The sequence below is a fragment of the Asterias rubens genome, chromosome 2 (genome assembly GCF_902459465.1).
Source record: "Asterias rubens chromosome 2, eAstRub1.3, whole genome shotgun sequence".
NCBI classification, from domain to species: domain Eukaryota; kingdom Metazoa; phylum Echinodermata; class Asteroidea; order Forcipulatida; family Asteriidae; genus Asterias; species Asterias rubens.
The window spans coordinates 13,273,061-13,293,998 of record NC_047063.1 but is presented as its reverse complement, the minus strand read 5'-3'; the positions used below and the strand labels follow the sequence as shown (position 1 = coordinate 13,293,998).

Sequence of the window (20,938 nt, the reverse complement as noted above, 5' to 3'; positions counted from 1 at the left end):
AACTCAAAGACGTTGATGAGGCATTTGGCTAATTGGAAATGCCTGTTTTACATATTGCTTCATTCTGAAAAGGGGAGGAGCCTAGAATGTAGAATTCAGCATTTTTGGAGGGTCGTTTTATCCTGGTTTGGTTGTGCGAGTCGTTGAAGGCTGTGCATGGAGTCTTTTCAATTCAATTTCAATTCAACGAACAGTTATTTCCACAAAGGGTAATCACTTAATAAGAAAACAAAACAATAGATACAATAAAACTAATACGTGGAGGCATTACCCAGGAAGCCGAAGCTTATAAACGGAGTAAGAGATGTATGAAATTTGCTTTGGGTTCTGAGGAATGCTACAATGTCATTTATCTTTCAAATTTGGCCACATCAAACTTGTATGGTTATGAAAACATAATAATGTTGGATGCAGAGTTATTGTACAATGATCAACCTTAGCAATGATTAAAGCCATTGGACCCTTTCGGTACAGAAAAAAAAAAAAAAAAGTTCACAGATTTACAAATAACTTACAGGGTTTACAGAAGGTAGTGGTGAAAGACTGCTCTTGAAATATTATTCCATGAAATGCTTTACTTTTTGAGAAAACAGTAAAACAATATCAATTCTCGATAGCGAGAATTACGGATTTATTTTAAACACATGTCATGACATGGCGAAACGCGCGGATACACGGGTGGGTTTTCCCGTTATTTTCTCCCGACTCCGATGACTGATTGAGTCTAAATTTATATATATATTAGTTGTGATACACGAAGTGTGGGCCTTGGACAATACTGTTTACCGAAAGGGTCCAATGGCTTTATGGGGCCTTTAAACAGCATTAAGTTTTATACGTTTGTTTTGTTGTTTTATGCTGTTTTCTTTTATTGTAATGTTCCTGTTTGTGTTTCCTCGTTGTGGAGAGAAAGCTTGTAATTTTAAAAGGCTAGATTGATTTTTAAAACTCAAGGCTAACGACACGTGTCAGGTTGCCAGCATGGAAACTTTAACAAGCATGCAGTGATCCTATGAGCGATTCAGCCTGGTGCCCTGCATAATTAACATCTGCAGAGCGGAGTCCAAACCCAGACTGTGAATCAGGTAGCCCTTTGCCCTCACTCAAGCAGTATGTAAGGTCGTCCCCAAAGTTGAAATTGCCTGCAGTCAAAGTGTAAGAATAGAACTTGGGGGTCAACCGTTCCCAGCAGGGTAGGGACTTGATACTAGTGACCCTCCATTACCAGAGAGGCCAGGGGCTAAACAGGAGCTTCCATTTCTTCACTCTCTACACATTGCGGTTGCCACGATTTCGCTCTCGCTCTCCTCCGCCTTACCAACTATAGAAACATTTCATATTTGTCTTGTAGTCCGTGATTGCCGTGTCCCTTTCGGCGGCCAGATTTTTCTTGACAGGGGATTTTTGGTTTGAGGGGTGTGGAGGTTTTAGCTGGTCGGCTGTAGTTTCATTGGGGGGTTGTTGTGTCCCTGGTGGTCAGTCTACTGATTCATTCAGTGTTGGGTCACTGAGTGACAAGGTCAGTCCGTATGCAAATAACCAGCAGAGAGAGAGAGAGAGAGGTTCATTATTCAGTGTGAATGTCCACTTGTGTGTTGTTGGTAATGATCAATTGCATTCAATGAATAGAGCTGCCGACTCTCCCTGATGCTGTAGAAGGTTCCCTGAAAATAAACCAATCTATCCATGTTCTGATGACCAAATTTTAAGATCTTCCTGATTGTTGAAACATTTTCCCTATTTATGTTGAATGTAGTTGTTACTATCTACCTGATTGTTGTGCAAAATCTCACTTATTGTAAGACACAAATGTTGGCAGCTCTGCTGTATACTTGTATCATGAAAGGGGCAAGACTTTTTTTCCCCTTTTTCTTTTGATTTTGGAAATCTTTTACCCCTTCCACTCTGGTAAAAGTTACACAACCACTCTTTTCGTCAATGAAATTCTACCTTGTAACGAATTGCAGCAACCTCGGTGTATCCCCTTAAAATGATTACAACCCTTTTTATGCATTCCATTTACCACTCTTTTCCGGAGCTGGAAATTGACTAGAGTGGAAGTTTAATAAAAAAGTGAGTTTCTCTGAAAACCGAAAGCATCGAATTTCATGGACATCATCTTTTGAGGCATTGAAGAGGTCATACCCCTGTGGCTTCCACAACAGCTTCCTCTCCATGGTGCCAGCTTCGCTGAGCTTATTTTCCCGCCTTTCGCTTCCTGGTTTAGTCAAGGGCATCTGGTTTATTACCCTACCCCCCTTTACACCACCAACAATCCAGAAACAGGTCATGATTTTAGTTGGCAAAGGTTTTTCATGATGGACAGGTGTCAGGGATGTCCCCTGTAATTAGAGTGCCGCTTTGGGTGGTTTCCTCACAGGTTTTTTTCCCCTCCTATTTTCCTTTTTTATTTCCAGAAACATTTTTTTGCATTCCAGGTTGGCACCAATTTACGGAGAAATATCACATCAAATCAAGAGTGGAGCTCCCACTTAAAATATTTGCGGGAGTTGTGTAAAGTGATGCCTTCGTTTATTTTCATTTTTTACCAGATTTCATTGAGTCCTTTGACATTTCTGACTCGAAAACAAAAAAATGGCACTGGTTTCCAGGCAGTAAAACATTGGAATGCATCTTCATACCTCATCACTTAATATTTGGAGCTCAAAAGTGGCACCTGCTAGTCCTGATTGAAAAGCAAATCTACCTGATCAGTGTCCAGTCTTTATATGGAACGAAACATCAAGTGTTTTACTCCCTTAAACTCAAGAAAATTCTCTGACATATTGACAGAGATTGAATTATTCTGCTTATTGATAATATTTCCTGTGGCAGATTGTACACCTCGATATTGTAATTTAGGTGATCCTTTTTCTTTGACTGCGCACTTGTGTATTAGGCCTATTCACTTTTGATGACATTGCATATTTCCCTGATTGATTATTAGCCTCTTGAGAGTGTTTGCGCTGCGGTATCTTTTGGACTGGAGAATGTCTATGAATAATGACCGAGTGTTTTACTTCATTCTGGTTTGCAAATCAACCTGTGAAATCTCCCGCACGATGATTATTCTGCGAGCGTGATTGTACAATGATGATAGAAACGGTGCAAGTTTTTGTGAAGTGAATGATTTCATGCGGTTAACAGTTTCGTACACGGATGGAAAATTATAGACAAGGCACAAATCATCAGGTACCATTCTCCGCTAAACAGGGTAAGCGCCATCTCTTCTGCGCTAGCTGTGTAAGCGAAGATAGCTGAATAACTTAAAGTCCACACACGCAAAAGCAAACAAAAACCTTTCTATAAACTAGCTATGAAATGCGCTTAAATTGAAGGAGCATCATTTCCATAAACAGGGCATCATGCCCTATAACAGGCCATCAAGTTCAAGATCAGGGCATAATGTCCAAGATCAGGGCATAATGTCCAAGATCAGGGCAAGGGAAGCCAGTGTACACCCTCTGTCGTTCCAGAGCTGGATTTGGTTTTCTGGACGGAAAACATAATTTGTTGCACTTTATCGTTAATGCGAAGAACAGTTCCATTATTGATTGATGTTGAAGAGTTTTCTTTGTTTACTCCTGCATGGCACATATATGATGGAACACTGTTTCTTAATGAAGTACGATTACCGAATGCTTTTACAACAAAATTAATTAGTATGCCAACAAGTTCCCCCCTCCAAAAAAAAAAATAGGGCAACTTGAATTTAAAAAACCCATGTGTTATAGTATGAATGAGTTCCTTGAGACAGTGATTAATTACCGAGGAAAATTGTTAGCGCTTGGTTCAGCGAAGCGTGCTCGTTGCGTTCATATGAAGTGATAGCAATAGGAGAAGACACTAATGCACCAAAGGTACTTAAGTATTCATCCATCGCCATCGTGATGGATAGGTGTACAGTCCCCATTGTGCTAACCACCACAAAGAAAAGAATCTTGAGAGAGAATATTGCATATGGTGCACCATCCACTCCAATCTTGCGTCCTTAGCCAACTGGGTGATTAATGCAGTACGGTGACCGTATTTTTTTATATATTTGATTGGGAAAGTGAGAAAACAAAATGAGGTCACTGTGGTACGTCTGCAGCGGTGCGTGCGAGGTCCTATCCCCCCCCCCCCCCCCCCAAAGGGATGCAGTGTTCCTGGGCCAATATCCATTAATTGATGCGGCTGGCTCGGGCATTGTTATTCCACAGCCAAGGAGACAACGGTGGAGCTATAGGGCTGTAGTTATCAGGAATCCTTGTTTGACGGTAGGTCGGCCGAGTCGGTCGTTCGGCAGCGGTAGAAAGCTCAACCAAGAAACCAGGGTTTTATTCCCTTGCTAAGCGGATCAATATAGGGGATAGTGTTACAGGGTTTGAGGCCCCGTTTGCTCCATATATTTGATGAGTTTGGGGTTTTTCTGTGCGTGCGTCTCACAGGATGAGAGGACTATTGCGAGTGCTATGTGGATTGGCAATGAGAAAATTGACTACTTAGAATGCATGAGGTATACATGTACACTGCACTCTTCCATTACAGTCCCAGCCCGCATATTCTCTACATGTCATTTACAAGTATTTAAACATGCAAGAAGGTTTGGGTGGTTTTAGGTTCAAATCATACCCATTCAGGATTTCATTTGTGTTTATGAATTGTCGTTTATTGCAACTCAACAAAACTTTTAAAGAAATTAATGAAGGGAAAACGAGTCTTTAGATACACAATAAACACCTCTGAAAGATTTTAGGAAAACAAATTTAGGTTCAGGAGGGAAAAAACAACATACATTCTGTTTAATATTAAGCTACTCTTTCTCCTAAATCCAGATCCTTGTCCTTTTTGGAAGCTGCATCCTTTTTTGTTTACTTTTTTTGTTCGCTTTATCTGATTTTGTCAACAATGAAATTTTTGAAGTTATGAGTAAAGTCTCTGAAGTTTAGGATTGAAGTTCTGGGAGTGCACACACACTGCCTCATTCATGGATTTCAATTGGAAAACGAACATTGATCGCGGTGGCTTAATATCCCCAAGGTATACCGACCAGGAACAAATTTAGTAATGGGTAACAAAGGCATAAAAAACCCGAAATCCACCACCGAAAAAGGACCTGAGCTACTTATATCCAGGCAAAGTCTGAAGCGTTTTTTTTTTTTTTTTTTTTTTTGGCTGCCTCATGTCTCGGATCGATTCAGGTCAAGTTTCGGTGCTAGTTTTCAAATTAACCCTTTGAGGGCCTCTAGGCTTGTTGGTCAGGGACAATATGCATTAGCTTGCCAGGATCCTGCAGGTGTTGATGGGAACCTATAATGCTACCAGTTTTTACAAATGGGAAAGAAGCGGGAAGGAGGGGAGAGAAGGAAAAAAAAAGGGTATTCCGGAAAAAAAAGTTGCTGTATTTGCACTCTTGGTATTCCACTTGCTCTCGCAAACAAGCGAACTAATTTTCTATTGAATGGGAACACTTTCAGTTTAATGGGTCGGCATTTACATGTCCTTCCCCCCCCCCCCCCCCCCCCCCCCCCGCCTTCATTTCTAATACTGGGTGTTTGATCTTACAAGAAAGCTAATTGTACCATTGTGGCTGGTAAAAGAATTTGTTGGCCCCCCCCCCCCCCCTCAACAATCACACTGAACTTGTCTTTTGTTACAAGTAAAGTTGGGTGAGACGAGTTTCAGCACGTTGTGTCCACAACATCAGACGCAAAGGGCCCAGAAAAATGGGGTTAAGGAAGTTTTCTTCTTTCAGACTTCTTTCAGGGGAAAGATTAAGTTGGAAATTTTGCAAAACAATTTAGGCGCAAGTTCCATGTTGAATAGTTCTTATAATAGGTCTTAAATAGGGAGCATAGAAATCTTCCGCAAACACATTCATTGTACTCGCACCTTGTGAACTAGTTCTTGAACTGTTACTGATAGCATACATGAATTCTATTTCTTTTTTAATCAAAGAGTTGAAAACTAGTTTAAGGCTTTGCACACTTACAGGAACTTAAGCTAGCGCAGCTTTCATGATAACATTCATCACACGTAGGTACATGATCATGAATCAAATCGGCCATGAAAATTGAAAAAAAAAATCCTTTTCATGAACCAAAACCTTTACCTCATTGTTAATCTGAGGTGGCATCCTCTTCAACTAAAAAAAGCACACCTGCATGAAACATACACCTGAAAAGCATTTGGGAAATTCCAGACATTCTCCAGCGATCCATGGTCCTGTTGTTTTGGCATTTAGGGCCATGTTGGTAGGGAACAGTCCCTGAGAAGAACAGAGCCTTCCTAGAGAAACACATGACCGAGGTTATTATTGCTTTCACATGAGTTTGGTGACCGATGGAGAGGCCCTCTGTTGTTCCTGAAGGATGTCCACCTGCATTGTGGCCAGGGTTTGTCCACTCTTGAGCCTCCCTTGATTTCAAGGTTTTGGGGTCGTTAGCAGTGGGAAAGGAGGTTAGGTATAATAATAGCCATGGAGTTGAGCTTATTTAGCTGTGAGTGAGTGGGGTATGGGTTCTGGCTGTTTGCCATACATTAGTGACTGTCCAAGTATGTAGAAACAGTGACGTAGCCATGGCCTTACATCATTGCGTTGGACAAGTCCTTATTAACATAGAAATTCCCCCCCAAAAAAAAAAAAAAAAAAAAAAAAACAATGGGCACATTTTACAGAGAAAACAAATACTACTCAGCACAAAGTGTTACTTTGACATGTCTTGTTAATGCCTGTTTCCCTGCTTAGCATTTTGTTTTTTTTCTGCTTCATGTAAGTGTGTGTACATGTAGCATTGACGTTTACCATTAGTCATTAACTTAAGTACTTAAAAATGCAATTTGCTTAATGTTGTATTTCTCTTCTTTTTTTCTCCAGGGACCACAATGAGATTGAATACATTGAACCGGGGTCGATGGAAGGGTTTGTGTCATTACGGAAGCTGGACCTGAGCTACAACAACATCGTTAACATCACGGAGAACACTTTCCCATCACAGAGTAACCTCCATCACATGTAGGTTTTCCTTTTTTCACTAAGGCGGGCCTTGAAGGGGGGCAAGGCAGTTTCCCCCTCGTGGCCGTTTCCCATTTAGAAAATTGAAATGTCTGTGGGACCTGTATATTTATAAGGGGAGACATGCATAGACCAGAGGCAGTGGGAGCAATTTGCCTTGCTGAAATTCAAGGACTGGTACAGTAAGTGATGATGTAAACAAAACACTGGAAGCGTGTGTAGAGATTTTCATAAATAATACAGCAGGCACTAGTGTATGTACATGTAGTTTTTCATTTTCACAGGTTGTACTGTGAATAATGCAGTTCTGGTCTTAAAACTGCATATTATTTTCCAGTTCTTCAACTAGGAGAGTATTTTTTCATTTGTCCCAACTGGATAGTATTTCTTAGCTATTCACACTGGATATTATTTTGTTATTTCACCAAACTGGATAGTATCTCTCAGCTGTTTTTTTTTTCATTTCTTTAAATTGGATATATATTATCTTTCACTCAGCTATTCAAACTAGACTTATCTCTCATCTATTCAAACTGAATAGTATCTCTCAGCTTTTTAAACTGGAAAGTATTTTTCAGTTCTTCAAATTAGATAGTATTTTTCAGCTGTTCAAACTGGGTTGTATTTGTCATTTGTCCAAACTAGATAGTATTTCTCAGTTTTTCAAACTGGATAGTATTTTACAGTTATTCAGGCTGGATAGTATTTTCTAGTTCTTCAATATGAAAAGTATTTTTCAGTTCTTCAAACTAGACTTAGCTAAGCTGGATAGTATTGTTCAGTTCTTCAAACTAGATAGTTTGTTTCTGTTCTTATTTCAAATCATCAACTGTTTCCACCCATTAATTCACAGATAAGCAGTTGTAAAAGCTGTGATAAGTCAATGTCAATGTTACACGATACAGAGCGAAGTTAAAAGGAATTGAGAATACTGCTTTTACACGACCACCCAAAGCAAGGCAAATAAAGTACTTAAAAATCAGGCAAGCATTAAATAGAATATTGTGGTAAGGTATTTTGCAATTACATGCGTGAGAGGCCATGCAGTAACACTTTTAGGTTGTTACCTGACCGAGAGGGCAGCATAAAACTCCCTGTCAAATAACACCCTTGTCAAATGTGCATGTGCCCTACAGCAGACAAAACTATGACAAAATGTTATGTGTGAATATTTGTTAGTCATTGCAGCAACAAAATATGTTTCCTGATATCAAGATTTTCTCTAACTCTCCTTGAGCCTACCAATTTTCTTGTAAAAAAATAAAGCAATCGGTAAAGAAATAGTCCTAGCCTGTTTGTTTTTTTCGTCTTACTTTTTTTCTGGTCACGCACAGAGTATGTAAACTTCCTGAATTGTAGCATTTTGGGGGTTCTTGGTCTAGAGTAATGGGGAACCCAGGCCAGCAAGTAATTTTAAAAAGAACACCAGTATAAATTATAAGCGAATCTCACACTTAAAGCAAAACTTTTGGCCGTTGACACAATATAACTCGTAACTCGAAACTTGCAGATAAATTTCTCCTGAATTTTGCCTGTGAACTGTTCTAATATTTATCTCTTATTTATCTTGTTCTTAGATTCCTGAACAACAATCGGATAACTTTGCTAGCGCCTAGATCCTTGGAACCATTGAGGATTCTACAAACCCTCAACCTGGAGAAGAATCGGATAGAGGAACTCCCTAAAGAGCTCTTCTTAATGCTGGACAAATTGGTCACGCTGTAAGTTGTACTGTTCTAGTCTTATTGTTCCAGTCTTATTGTCCAAGTGTTACACGTACTTTCAATTTGGTCCCGTTATGTTTAAAAATAAAATCAGGTTTTGTATGTACATAAAGTACAATATAATGTAGGCCACAGAAAAGGTTAAGATGACTAATTTTGAAGAAATTAGAAAAAAATCAAAATCAATGTGGCATATTGCCAGTATATAAATGACCCACGTGTGTAGAATGTAAAGTTACATGTACCAAACGGTCCTCATGTTTGAAGGGCACCAGCCAAATACGGTGGGGAATTGGTCGCTGCTCCAAGTTATTACGAAAGGAAACTTCATGATTAGAGAGAGAGAGAGAAGAACAAAAACTCGATGATTAACCTTAAATTAAGTTAGCTTTAGATCATCTACGTGGGAAAATGTTAAAGCCATTGGACCCTTTCGGTTCAGAAAAAAAAAAAAAAATGTTCACAGAATTACAAATAACTTACAGGGTTTACAGAAGGCAATGGTGAAAGACTTCTCTTGAAATATTATTCCATGAAATGCTTTACTTTTTGAGAAAACAGCAAAACAATATAAATTCTCGTTAACGAGAATTACGGATTTATTTTAAACACATGTCATGACACGGCGAAACGCGCGGAAACAAGGGTGGGTTTTTCCGTTGTTTTCTCCCGACTCCGATGACCGATTGAGCCTAAATTTTCACAGGTTTGTTATTTGATATAGAAGTTGTGGTACACAAAGTGTGGGCCTTGGACAACACTGTTTACCGAAAGGGTCCAATGGCTTTAACAAATTCAAGGGGATTCTGATGCCTGATTGCAGGGTCTGTTTCTGGTAATCGGAGTGGTGGGTACCAGTCCATGCTTCTTTAATGAATAGTCATCAATCAAATGCTCAACATGGAGTTCTACATGTTGTGTAGGATTAAGGGAAACAAGTTTGTCAAAATTGACCATGTCTCAAAAGCAAGCCAAGCATTATGATCTAAGTGTTTTATTAATGAAACTAATAATCTTACATTCTTAATCTTACAATCTTAAATGATAGGCTACTCAATGCATTCAGCATGCACGAAATAAGTTCAGTCTAAATCTTTTGCTCCGAAAAAATTGTTGGACGAAATCGTTTCTACACTACATATTTAGGTACAAGATGCATTACTGTTTAACACACTCACTCACAGGCATCACGCAGAAAAGAGTCAGCGTTCCTGAGTTAATGACAACCAGATCTCAGAAGCCAATTGTTGAAACCCAGTAAATGGGGAAGTGAGAAGGCTATACCCAGGAGGGAAAAAGGAGAGTTGCTTGTCAGCCTATGTCACAATGCCCCTACAAGGTCCAATAATGGCTATGACCTCTTATGCTCTTGCTCACTCAATAAAATAGTCTTGTTTCTCCTAGCAAACTGATGCACCAAACTTTTTTTGTTTTCCCTTATTTTTTTATACAAGCTGTAGTACACTGTACATTTGTCACTTATGCAGTTTTATTACAAAATTGAGTTATATTTGCATCTTAAATGGCTTTGATAACCATTGAAATAGGCAACATGTTTGTAAATGATGCTTAGAAGAAAGAATTATGAGTGTTTTTCTTGAACAAATTTATGTTATAATTGAAAACACAAAAGAAACACTTTTTAACATAAATAAGGGGTTGCATATATCGGCTGTTAATTGTAAATCCCCTTAATACGGTAAAAAGAGTGTCCACAGTGTATGTGTAACGTCAACACATCCTCTTTCTGATATTTAATTCTCTGCAATATTTTGTATGTATATTCAGGGTTCAATTTCACAAAGATAGTTCAAACTTAGGACTTGTCCTGGGAGTTATTAAACACTTAAAAGCTAGTCCTAAGTTAGCAAGAGATGGAAAGAGTTACTGCTCCTAACTCGAGATAAGACTGGTCTTGAACTCTTTGTGAAATCCACCCCTGGAAAACAAAATTCCCTGTTGACCAAAACGGCAAGATTTGTCTTATTCACTAGTTGGACTTTTCCTGCACTTGTATCCCAGTGGATGTATAATGAAAGAACTTTTTTATGTAATCTGACCTTAACTTTGATTTGCCCTTGCACTTCCCTAAAGCATTTAGTAAACAGTAAATCCTGGAGTTCATCAGTGAACTGTTCAAATACTGAAATCAGACAAAATTGAGAATTGAATTTCATACAGGGGGGGGGGGATATAGCCTATTTCATCTCGTAGTTACCTTCCCCTATCAAAATTTACACTTTGAAGTTGTGCAAATACTTCGTCCCACAAAGATGCTGGGATAGAGTTGACAGGCCTGTAATGTCTATCAGGCCTGGGTTGTGTGGCAAGTTTCCATGTACCATGTGTGTAAATGGGCGGACGGAAAGCTGTTTCTTTCAACAAAGCCATGTCCATTACAAATAGGAGCTGGTGCTCCCTGACCCCCCTGAAGCTGACTGGGGTGTAATAGCAAATACAGATGGCGGGGGTAAACTGGGTGGCTGGTTGTATCGCCCTTGGCTCTCCACATTGAACCTGCTTTACAATTACCCCTCATGCTGCCGAGGTTGGGATTTTTTATTTCTTTACACTTTTCTTGGCGTGTTGTTCGACTGGGGACTATATTAAAAATGATTAAGTTCAGTTTTCCCATGGTTTTCCTGGCTGAATATAATTTTTATTCTGCTTCGTGTAGTTAGTGGCTGGAGATCAAACTGAGAAAAGTAAATCTATAAGTTTAGTTTTATTTGAAGTTTTTTAGTATTTTAAGGCATACCTGAGCATGTTCATGTTAGTTTATATAATTGTTCAGGTTCTATGAAGACTTTACTGCCCCTGTTGGCAATTTATGTTCTGAGTTTGGATGAATTTTGATATTAATTGTGGTTTAGGTATTTGGGTCCAAAAGCTGTAACAAAGAGAATTTTTTTTTACTGACAGTATTTCTTTTTCAGCTTGACCCTTCAGCATGTCCCACAGAAAGAAAAAACAAACTTAAGTTGCCACGTTTTATTTATTAATTTTTAGATGACGAGATGCTATTTTAAAAATTAACGACCCTAATGAGTTATATGCGCAGTAATTACGCTGGTGATTCTTGGTGTTGTTTAGCCTGATAAATTAGTCGCAATTAGTCTTAATGTAAATTGTAATCAGACACTGGTGCAACTCTCATCAAATGGGGATTCAGAAGGTCATTTCTAAATTCTGTTAATGAGGTGGTGGTGGGGGGGGGGGGTGTGGCTGGGAGAAGAGAGGGGAGTTCTGTGGTTTGCTAGGGGTTGACAAATTCTATTGTCTGATGCTGGAGACATCCAAGTTATGGCATCAACCCATTGCTTTGGATTTTTGATAGCGGCCAAGTCCAAAGGGCTAACCCTCTTTTGAACCATCATGCAAGTGCTTGAGTTAATTTTTTGTCTTAAATGTGACGAACGAGCTAACGTTTTCTTCAATATCACCATACTTGATCAACAAGAATTATTACAATTTGATCTTGTTGAAAGGAAATCTTTCAAATATGCACCTCTGAAAAGACAACCTGATTGGTTCCCAAGCATTCCCCCCCCCCTACCCAAGTCTGATTTGTTTTGTTCTTCAACAAAATTTATATTAAGTATGTTTTGATTTTGCTTGATTTTCACCAGGAATCTGAGTCGTAACAAGCTGTCCAACATTAAGAGTCTAAACTTCGAGGGTCTTGCCAATCTGGATGTACTCAACCTGAGGCGCAATCGCATCTCCACCCTTGAAGACGGAGCCTTCTACGGGCTAGCCACCCTCCAAGACCTCCAGCTAGACGGCAACCGCATCAGCAACGTCAGCAAAGGGTGGCTGTTTGGTCTCGACGAGATCCGCCAGCTACTGCTGAGCAGGAATCTCATCAACGCTACCGATCCGGAAGGCTGGAAGTTCTGCCAGTCCCTGGAAGGCTTGGACCTCTCCTTCAATCGCATTCAGGTCCTGAAGAGGAACGGTTTTGAACGGTTGCCGGGTCTGCTGGACCTCTTCATCAACCAGAACGTTGTGTCGAACGTTGCCGATGGAGCCTTTAAAGGATTGCCTGCCCTTAAAGTGCTGTAAGTAGTGTACTCAAAATCACTTGGAACTGTGTTCATTTGTCGGACTGGACACCTTGCTATTGTTGTCCAAGCAGGTTGTTTGTCATCTCTCGTCTTCCCTGTTTGTCTACCTCTTCTTCTTTCCCCCCTTGTCCTTGGTTCCCAACTCCTAAAAACCTGTTTTGTTTGTACAGCGTATTTCCTTTCTTATTTTCTGGCTACTTGCCCAGCCTATTTGCTTTTTTTACCAATTGTAATACAAACAATGGCTGGTCACAACACCCATTGTAAGATGACTTAACGGATGTCAAGCCTAATATGTAAGGCAAGACCTTTTTGACGCAGCATGTATGTTTTATGTGAAACACCATGCACTCAAAATGCAAACAAAATGGAAATTGAAACTATATAAAATTTAGATTATCAAACAAAAAGCAACAATTTACATTCATGTATTGTAAATGTATTAACTTTAGTGCCCATTCTCATGGCACTACTTACCATGGATTTCTGCGCTTACAGCCCAATGTAGATTCATGTACTTTATCGTAAGCACAGATTTATGTGGAAAGCAGAGCCATTAAATTGGGCCTTGACATTTGTGTTCCCAATTTTCTTGAGCTGCTTAAGCAGAAAAATATTGCTTAACAATTTTCGGCTTAGCGGGAATGAACAGGATACCAGTCACAAATTGTACTTTTAAGTGACTTGCTAATTTGGCTGGTAACCTTAATCTGGTTAGCATAATTTTGTTGTTCTTTTGGTTCTTTTGGCTGGTAATATATAAATGGCACGTCATTTCACCACTAGCAGAGTCTTTCTCAAAGCTCTTAAGAAAATCTGTGCTGGGGTCGAAATATCAGGCCATTACCCTTTTTTTTGCGCAAAGAAAATTACTCATGAATCGTCAATAATCATGGAGCTTCTATTTTTTTTTAACCCTTTGCAATAACCTGAACTAGCAGCAACAATAATGGCAATTGAGCGTTTCATATGAACTGGACACTATCAATTACAGTATAATGGTTTGTATTAAAGTGAAAAAGGAAATGTATGCCCATAATCAAGTTCATTTTGGATTCCATTTCTGGTCATATTTTCAGTGAGTTGGGCAACAATCGCATCTCATGGAGTCTCGAGGACATGCCGGGAGCGTTCGAAGGCCTGACATCGCTGAAACGTCTCAACCTAGCCAATAACAAGATCCGCTCCATCGCTAAGAAGGCCTTTGATGGGATCGAGGGAATTGAAGACCTGTAAGTTCTTTCTCTTACCTCATGGATAACGATTTTAAACCCGAGAAAAACAAATCATCGTTTGATTCATGATGCAACAACAAGCTTGAAATTAAAGTAAACTAATATAGAGGTGAAAAGTAGTTTCGAAATCAGCAATACTATAAAAATATAACATTAAAAGAAGCCGTGCCTTGTGAAAGGGTATGGTACTTTATGTACGACAAAAAAAACACAATGTCCTAGAATTTACACTAAACTTACACAGTTTGAAGATAATGATGGTAGAGAGCTTCCCTGAGTATATTATGTGCAGAGGTACTGTAGTTTTTGAGAAATGAGTCAACAGTGTCATAAAAATAATTTTTGTCTCAGTGATCATGAGGCGAAAATTATTTTGGCATGTAAAACGTATTTTCATCACATTTTTTTTTAATCATTTCTCAAAAACTATAGCACTCACATCAGCTACTAATAGTTTATTGGAAGGTTTTTTAATATCATTACCTTTAAACAGTGTAAGTTTAATGTTAATCGGTGGACATTGTGTTTTGTGTTACAAAAAGTACCCAATAAGAAACAAAGTTCGCCACTAAATATGTGTAGTATTCTGTTTGCTTGATGTCTTCAACACCTCTTCACTACTGCAACAAGTATAGGTTCTATGATTGATACAAATAGTTTCCTATTTGATTGCTTTCCTCAATATCTATTCACCACTTCAACAGGTAGGTGTTCTATTGTACCTGAATCATTACAAATAGCTCTGTTTGATTGATGTCTTTAATATGTTTCTTTATTACAGGGATCTTCGAGATAATAATATCACTTCCATACAGGTCAACGCTTTCCACAATATGGACCATCTCAGCCAACTGTGAGTACATTTGTAGTCTCTAAGTGATTTGTTCTGGAAAATGCCTAGAGTCATGGGTTTAATGCATAATATATTTAGATTTTTTTTTTTTTTAATAATAAATCTTGTGATTGTGAACGTTGAACATAATGGAATCTGTTGCTGAGCGCCATGATCTAGATGGAATGGCGCTATAGAAATCATGTTAAATGATGTTAAATATTATTATTATATACCAACAGGTTGATCAACTCCAGTACTCTGTTCTGCGATTGCCAGCTCTCCTGGTTCCCTGGCTGGGTAGATGCGGCCGGTTACCGAGGTACCATCGACGGCACGTGTTCCCACCCTCCGCCGCTCAGAGGGGCCAACCTCTTCAGTGTGGAGCCTACTTCATTCACATGCGGTAAGGCAAATTCTTTGGGGAGATCAGTGGCGATGCCACAGTAAATTGGTGTATGAGTTTCATCTGTGCAAATTATTCTGGGTTTTACAGTTATTTTTCCCTGATTCAATGACATTGCTCTAGAATTTCAAAGGTCGTGGGCTTGAATCCCAACGGAGTAAAATGCCTGTGATTTTTTTTTTTCACAGACGTCGGGAAAGTACTGAGTTTACAGTGCTAACACACATTAGTGTATATGGATAAAACCAAAATTAATATTCTTTATCCCGATGCAAATTTCAGTCTATTAGTGACATATTAGTCGTGGGGTCGCAAATAAACACTGCCATTCAATCAAAACAGCAGTCTTGGATACTCAAAGAACTTTCAGAGGGATCAACTAATCAGTAGGCATTTTAAAACCAAGATAGACACCTCATAGAAAACATTTTGAATACCTTGTTTCAATTGAGCGTATTTCAGCCAAACATAAAAAAAAATTGAGTCCCACTGTTTGGAAAATCCTGGAAAAGAACCCCGAGTATATTTGAATTTGTTAACATTCAGTAATTAAAATCAAGAAATAAAGTCACAATAATGATTAAGCCCACCAGATTTCTGGTGCCTGTGGTCATTGTATTGGAATGCCCATAGATTAGAGTCGCAGCAATGGAATAGCAACACTGGTACGTCACCATACAGCACTGTCACCAACTGTTAATATCATATTCACATTATATTTTCATAAATTAGGATTGCCATGCCCAGAGTCTCCCTTAATCCCTCATATCCTGTGCTTATCATTAATGGCTTCCTATTCTTTGTTCCTGCCCTAATCCCAGATGATAACTCTAAGCCACTGATCATCCGGCAACCCCAGACGACCGAGGCACTACAGGGAGACAACGTGTCGCTGGTCTGCATGGCGTCCAGCAGCAGCGAGTCCACCATGGAGTTTACGTGGAAGAAAGATGGCGCGGTGGGTGTTTTGATTGATTGAATTCTTTTTAGGATAACAATACAGCAAGAACATGCCAAAAATATATACAGAACAACAGGAGAAAAGACGTTGAAACAAGATAAACCATATTAGAAAGCAAGATAGAAATACTGTACAAAGTTATCCATAGATAGCCCCAAAAAAGCCAATAACTTATTTCCATGGCAAAAGAACCAAAAAGAAAAGGGATTACTAAGACCAGACGATACTAGTCATGACCAAAAGGATTAATCATGGAAAACAAAGCATGAGAATACTAAATAAGAAAGTAATAGCAAGATCAGAAGGAACTTGGTTTCTTGGAAATGCTAAGCTGTTAAATTGTCTTGCAAACTCCTTCAAGATTTGTCCCTTGTTGAGACAGGAAGTGCATGCTTACCGGTTGATTGTTTTATCATTGGTTACGGACAAAGCTCTATTGTTTGCTGTTTTCAATTACTATGGAGTCCCTTTATGTCTGATAAACTGTGTCTGTCTTGTCTATTAAAACACTTAGAGGTGTGTTTTTTTAAACCACGTCTTCAAGTAGGATTTAAAGGATGGATTGGTTAAGATTATAAAAACTTACTGAAAACACATTCAGGCTTAGTATTTGAGTTTAAGTTGCTCAGAGCCTCAGAGGGGCATGATGAGGAAGTTGTCAGTTATATTCAATGATATTATGTAAATCAAAACCATTGTAAAATATATTCTAAGTTGCAAAACTCTGTAGATATTAAATGAACTTTATAGATATTTAATGTACTGCTTTTTATCAATGATGACATAATTTGACATAATATTGTGGGGGTTTTTTTCTTTTCTTTTTTTCGGTTTGCAGGTTTTGAACAACCCTAACACAGAGGTGTTTGCCAGCCAGGGTGAAGGGAACATCAGACAGTACAAGAGTGTACTGACTCTGCCTAACATTAGGAACGTTGACATGGGAAGATTCCAATGTGTGATTACCAACAAACTCGGCTCAACCATGTCCAAAACAGCTCGCATCACTGTGCATGGTAAATGCTCGTGTCACTCAATTATTCAGAGAGTTTATGATCGTTTAGCTTTTCGTAAACGCTATTATTTCATAACAGTATAATTGTGTCAGTCTAATCAACATATTCTTTGATAAATCCAATGCATGGATGAGAAACTTCAGACTTTTATCTGAATTAAGACTTTTTAAGTCAGCCTGGTGAAGAAAATCATTAACTGTATACATATCCTGTATACAGCACTCTGATCTGTGTAGGGTGCTATAAAAATGTTTCTATGTATAGTAACTGCATTTGTGCACCATAAATTGATAGTGAAATTGTTGTGACATGATTTTGATATATTTTTTTGTCATCTTTCTTTCGGCAGTGTTTCCCTCCTTTATCCTGACCCCAAACGAGAGTGAAGTCCGTGTTGGGGGCACCGCTAAGCTGGAGTGTTCCGCCACGGGTGACCCCGTCCCGGTCATCGCCTGGAAGAAAGATGGCGGGGACGACTTCCCCGCCGCTCGGGAACGCCGTTTCCAAGTCATGGATGAGGAATCTGAAATGTTCTACATCTCCAGCGTCAAGGTGACCGACATGGGGATCTACAGCTGCACAGCGACGAACGCCGCCGGGGTGATCAGCGCCAACGCCACCCTAACCGTCCTGCAGTCTCCTCGATTCCTGAAAGTCCCCGAAGACATCACTGTACAATCTGGTGAAGCTGCCGTCATCGAGTGTAAGGTCACGGGGTCACCGCGACCCAGGATAGCATGGACCAAGGACAAGGAGGCGTTTGAAGTTGACGATGGTCATCTATTGACGGACAATAATGGATTATTGATCATCAAGAATGTGCGGATGGAGGATGATGGGGTGTATACGTGTGAGGTCTCCAATAAAGTAGGCGTTGAAAAGGGCTCGGCCGTGCTGAGTGTACTCCCAAGTAAGTCAATCAAGATCAATCAGGAGAAAGCCTTTGTTGGCAAGAATCCTTATTTTATCCAAAGTAAAAAGTGTTCATACTAGCTGTTGATTTGAATGTCATGCCCCTCACAGCTCTTGCAAAGTTCCCTCTGCTGTTCTGATTATAGCCTAACGGAGAGAGCCCATTATTCTGAAAGGCATCTTCGTGTCGTTGCACTAAGGCTCTATCTTCTAAAATAGCGTTTAGATGAGTTGCAAATCTATAACAAAATTACAAACCGTAGTAGCTCACTTAAATCAGGAATTTGCGCCAAGATATGGTTTTATTACAGGGAGTGTTTCTCTCGTTTAAAGATGCAACTTTGTTGCAGAATCAAGTTACGACCTTGTTGCACTGACCTGACAAATTAATTTCCATCCTGAGTCACTGATATGATTCAGGTATGGTTAAACGGTCTAATATGTATTCCTATTCCTTGTGCTATTTCTTAAGCACACAGGGTTGTTTTGTCTAGCTTGTAAAAATATTGCTTAGCAAAAGCAGATTTATACCAGCTAATCAGTGTTCTAGCCAGGCATACAATACCAATACAGGCATGTGAGACTTCCTCTTTTCGGTTGATTTCCTCTTTTTGGTTTTGACTTTCCTCTTTTCTTCTTCACTTTCTGTGTACATGTACAAAAGTATAGAAACAGTATCTTTTCCTCTTTTTTTCTTGTCAAGTTTTCTCTTTTCCTCTTTTTTCGTGGAAAGTTACTCACATGCCTGACAGTCGCATGTTTGGCGAAAAACTCTATCCAAAATTTGTTTACTTATTTTTTTTTTCTGCCGCTAGCTATCAGTTCGCTTTCTATAACCATGAATGTATTTCCTTTGTTTAATTCGGGATAAAAATTGAGATAAATGGCTCAGGCCAGCAAGAAAGTTTTACACATTATAATCTATAGGTCGTAATGCAGCGTTATGGAACCACTTTTTTTAGTTTATCAAAAGGGTTGCTGTTAGGTTTAACCGATGTGTTTGCATTTGTGCTATATACATGTACAGTAGTTCATCATTCAATTTATGATCATCACGTAAAGTGCTTTGTTTGCTGTTTTATTTGATGAAAATGAAATAAAGAAATAAGCTGAAAATTAATTGAAATTATTATTGATTTGTTTTCCACATGACTGTAAATACTCTTAACTTTGTTATCATGAACCTCGGTTTCTAGCTGATTACATCAAAACAGTTGTGGTCCTTGCTATGGTTCGATGGTCTGCGATCCAATGGGAGACTTTCCAACGCTAGGCGGCAGCAGACATACCGGGTAAATTTCCATTGTTTACGTAGTTCTGAACATGCGCACAATTCTGAGAACAATGGATTTACCCGGTAAGTCTGCTGCCCTCTATCGTCCCAGAAAGTCTCCCATTCTCAAAGATTTGTGACTCAGATAAGAAAATAGTTGTTAAAATGAAATGAAGGTGGCACAGTTTCAATTCCGAAGTAGCAACTAATCGGAGCTCACCCATCGCCCAGGCGTACTTACGACTGAGTGGTGTAACCTTTTCGCGACAGAAACTTAGGGTTTACAACTTCACAGATGCCTACCGCTTGCAGAGTATGGCAGAAGTATAAACAAAATCTCCGGTCTAGGTATGTTAGTAAACTGCAGTTTATAAAACATACAGAAGGCCTAAATTACAAATACAAATGCTAAGAAAACCATTAATTACCATGATTATAAGCAAAGAAATTGAAGTTTAATTGATTGCAAATATTTGTGTAAATTAAGACTTCACATTGCTTAATTTATTTGTTCAGCATCAATAACAAAAAATTAAAAATCATAATTAAGTTAGGCCTACCGTAAAAGCAAAATATAAATATCAGTTTCTGAAATCGAATGGACAACGAACACTGAACACTTGCCACTATGCCATACGACTTGTATTGCCTGTAACTGGTCCCCCACTGATTTTTCATCCAGCAAATCGGGGATTGTCTCAGTTTAGCATTTCTCACATAATTTTACCCAGATCATAACTTTTCTTTACGATTTATTTGTGTAAAATAAAATGTTCGTCTTCATTTTCTTGCAGAAATGAAATACTCCAGTACAACCACTGGGATTATTATCATCTTGATTGTGTGCTGCATAGTGGGTACATCACTGGTGTGGGTGCTGATTATCTATCATACAAGGAAACAGCGGAGACACTTCACAACAGCGCATGCAGGTATGGCTTTCCTTTACATGGAAGTAGGATAACATGTTGTGAGCAGAGCTTTCAACTCTCCCTGACTCTCCAGAAAATTGGCCCAAAAATAAACCAATATTTCCATGGTCTTATGAACAGGGTCCAATTTCATAGAGCTGCTTAGCACACAAATTTGCGAAGCATGAAATTCCTTTCTTGATAAAAACAGGGTTACCAACCAAATTTCCATTTGTTACACATTGCTTGTTACTGGTATTCAGCTGTCGTTTGCATATCCTGAAAATCACGTGAAAATTTTGTTGGTAATCCTGTTTTTATCAAGGCAAAAATTTCATGCTAAGCAAATTTTTGTGCTTAGCAGCTCTATGAAATTGGGCCCTGATGCGACAATCATTCTGATTATGGAAACTGTTTCCATGTTATGCTGAATGTAATTTTAAATACATGTATCTTCCTGGTTGCTGTACAAAATATGCAGCTTGCAAATCCGGGCAGCTCTGTGTTAGTTTCAACATATTTAGTTCTTACCTCCTGATGTTCAACAACTATATTATCTCTTATAGAGTACAAAATTGGTTGGTGTTGATTCGGGGTTGCCATA

At 39.0% G+C, this 20,938-nt stretch overlaps 1 protein-coding gene across 2 annotated transcripts in view; it reads left to right on the top strand.

The window, feature by feature from the left end:
• The window catches only part of LOC117306911 (leucine-rich repeats and immunoglobulin-like domains protein 3), an 81,644-nt gene that overhangs the window by 50,844 nt on the left and 9,862 nt on the right, over nucleotides 1–20,938 (top strand). For both annotated transcript variants that reach the window (XM_033791479.1, XM_033791480.1), the window contains 10 exons: nucleotides 6,860–6,997; nucleotides 8,575–8,718; nucleotides 12,351–12,782; nucleotides 13,868–14,020; nucleotides 14,805–14,876; nucleotides 15,098–15,261; nucleotides 16,083–16,219; nucleotides 17,061–17,238; nucleotides 17,588–18,148; nucleotides 20,218–20,355. In XM_033791479.1, coding sequence (XP_033647370.1) covers nucleotides 6,860–6,997; nucleotides 8,575–8,718; nucleotides 12,351–12,782; nucleotides 13,868–14,020; nucleotides 14,805–14,876; nucleotides 15,098–15,261; nucleotides 16,083–16,219; nucleotides 17,061–17,238; nucleotides 17,588–18,148; nucleotides 20,218–20,355 — 2,117 coding nt within the window. The remainder of the gene's footprint in view (nucleotides 1–6,859; nucleotides 6,998–8,574; nucleotides 8,719–12,350; nucleotides 12,783–13,867; nucleotides 14,021–14,804; nucleotides 14,877–15,097; nucleotides 15,262–16,082; nucleotides 16,220–17,060; nucleotides 17,239–17,587; nucleotides 18,149–20,217; nucleotides 20,356–20,938) is intronic.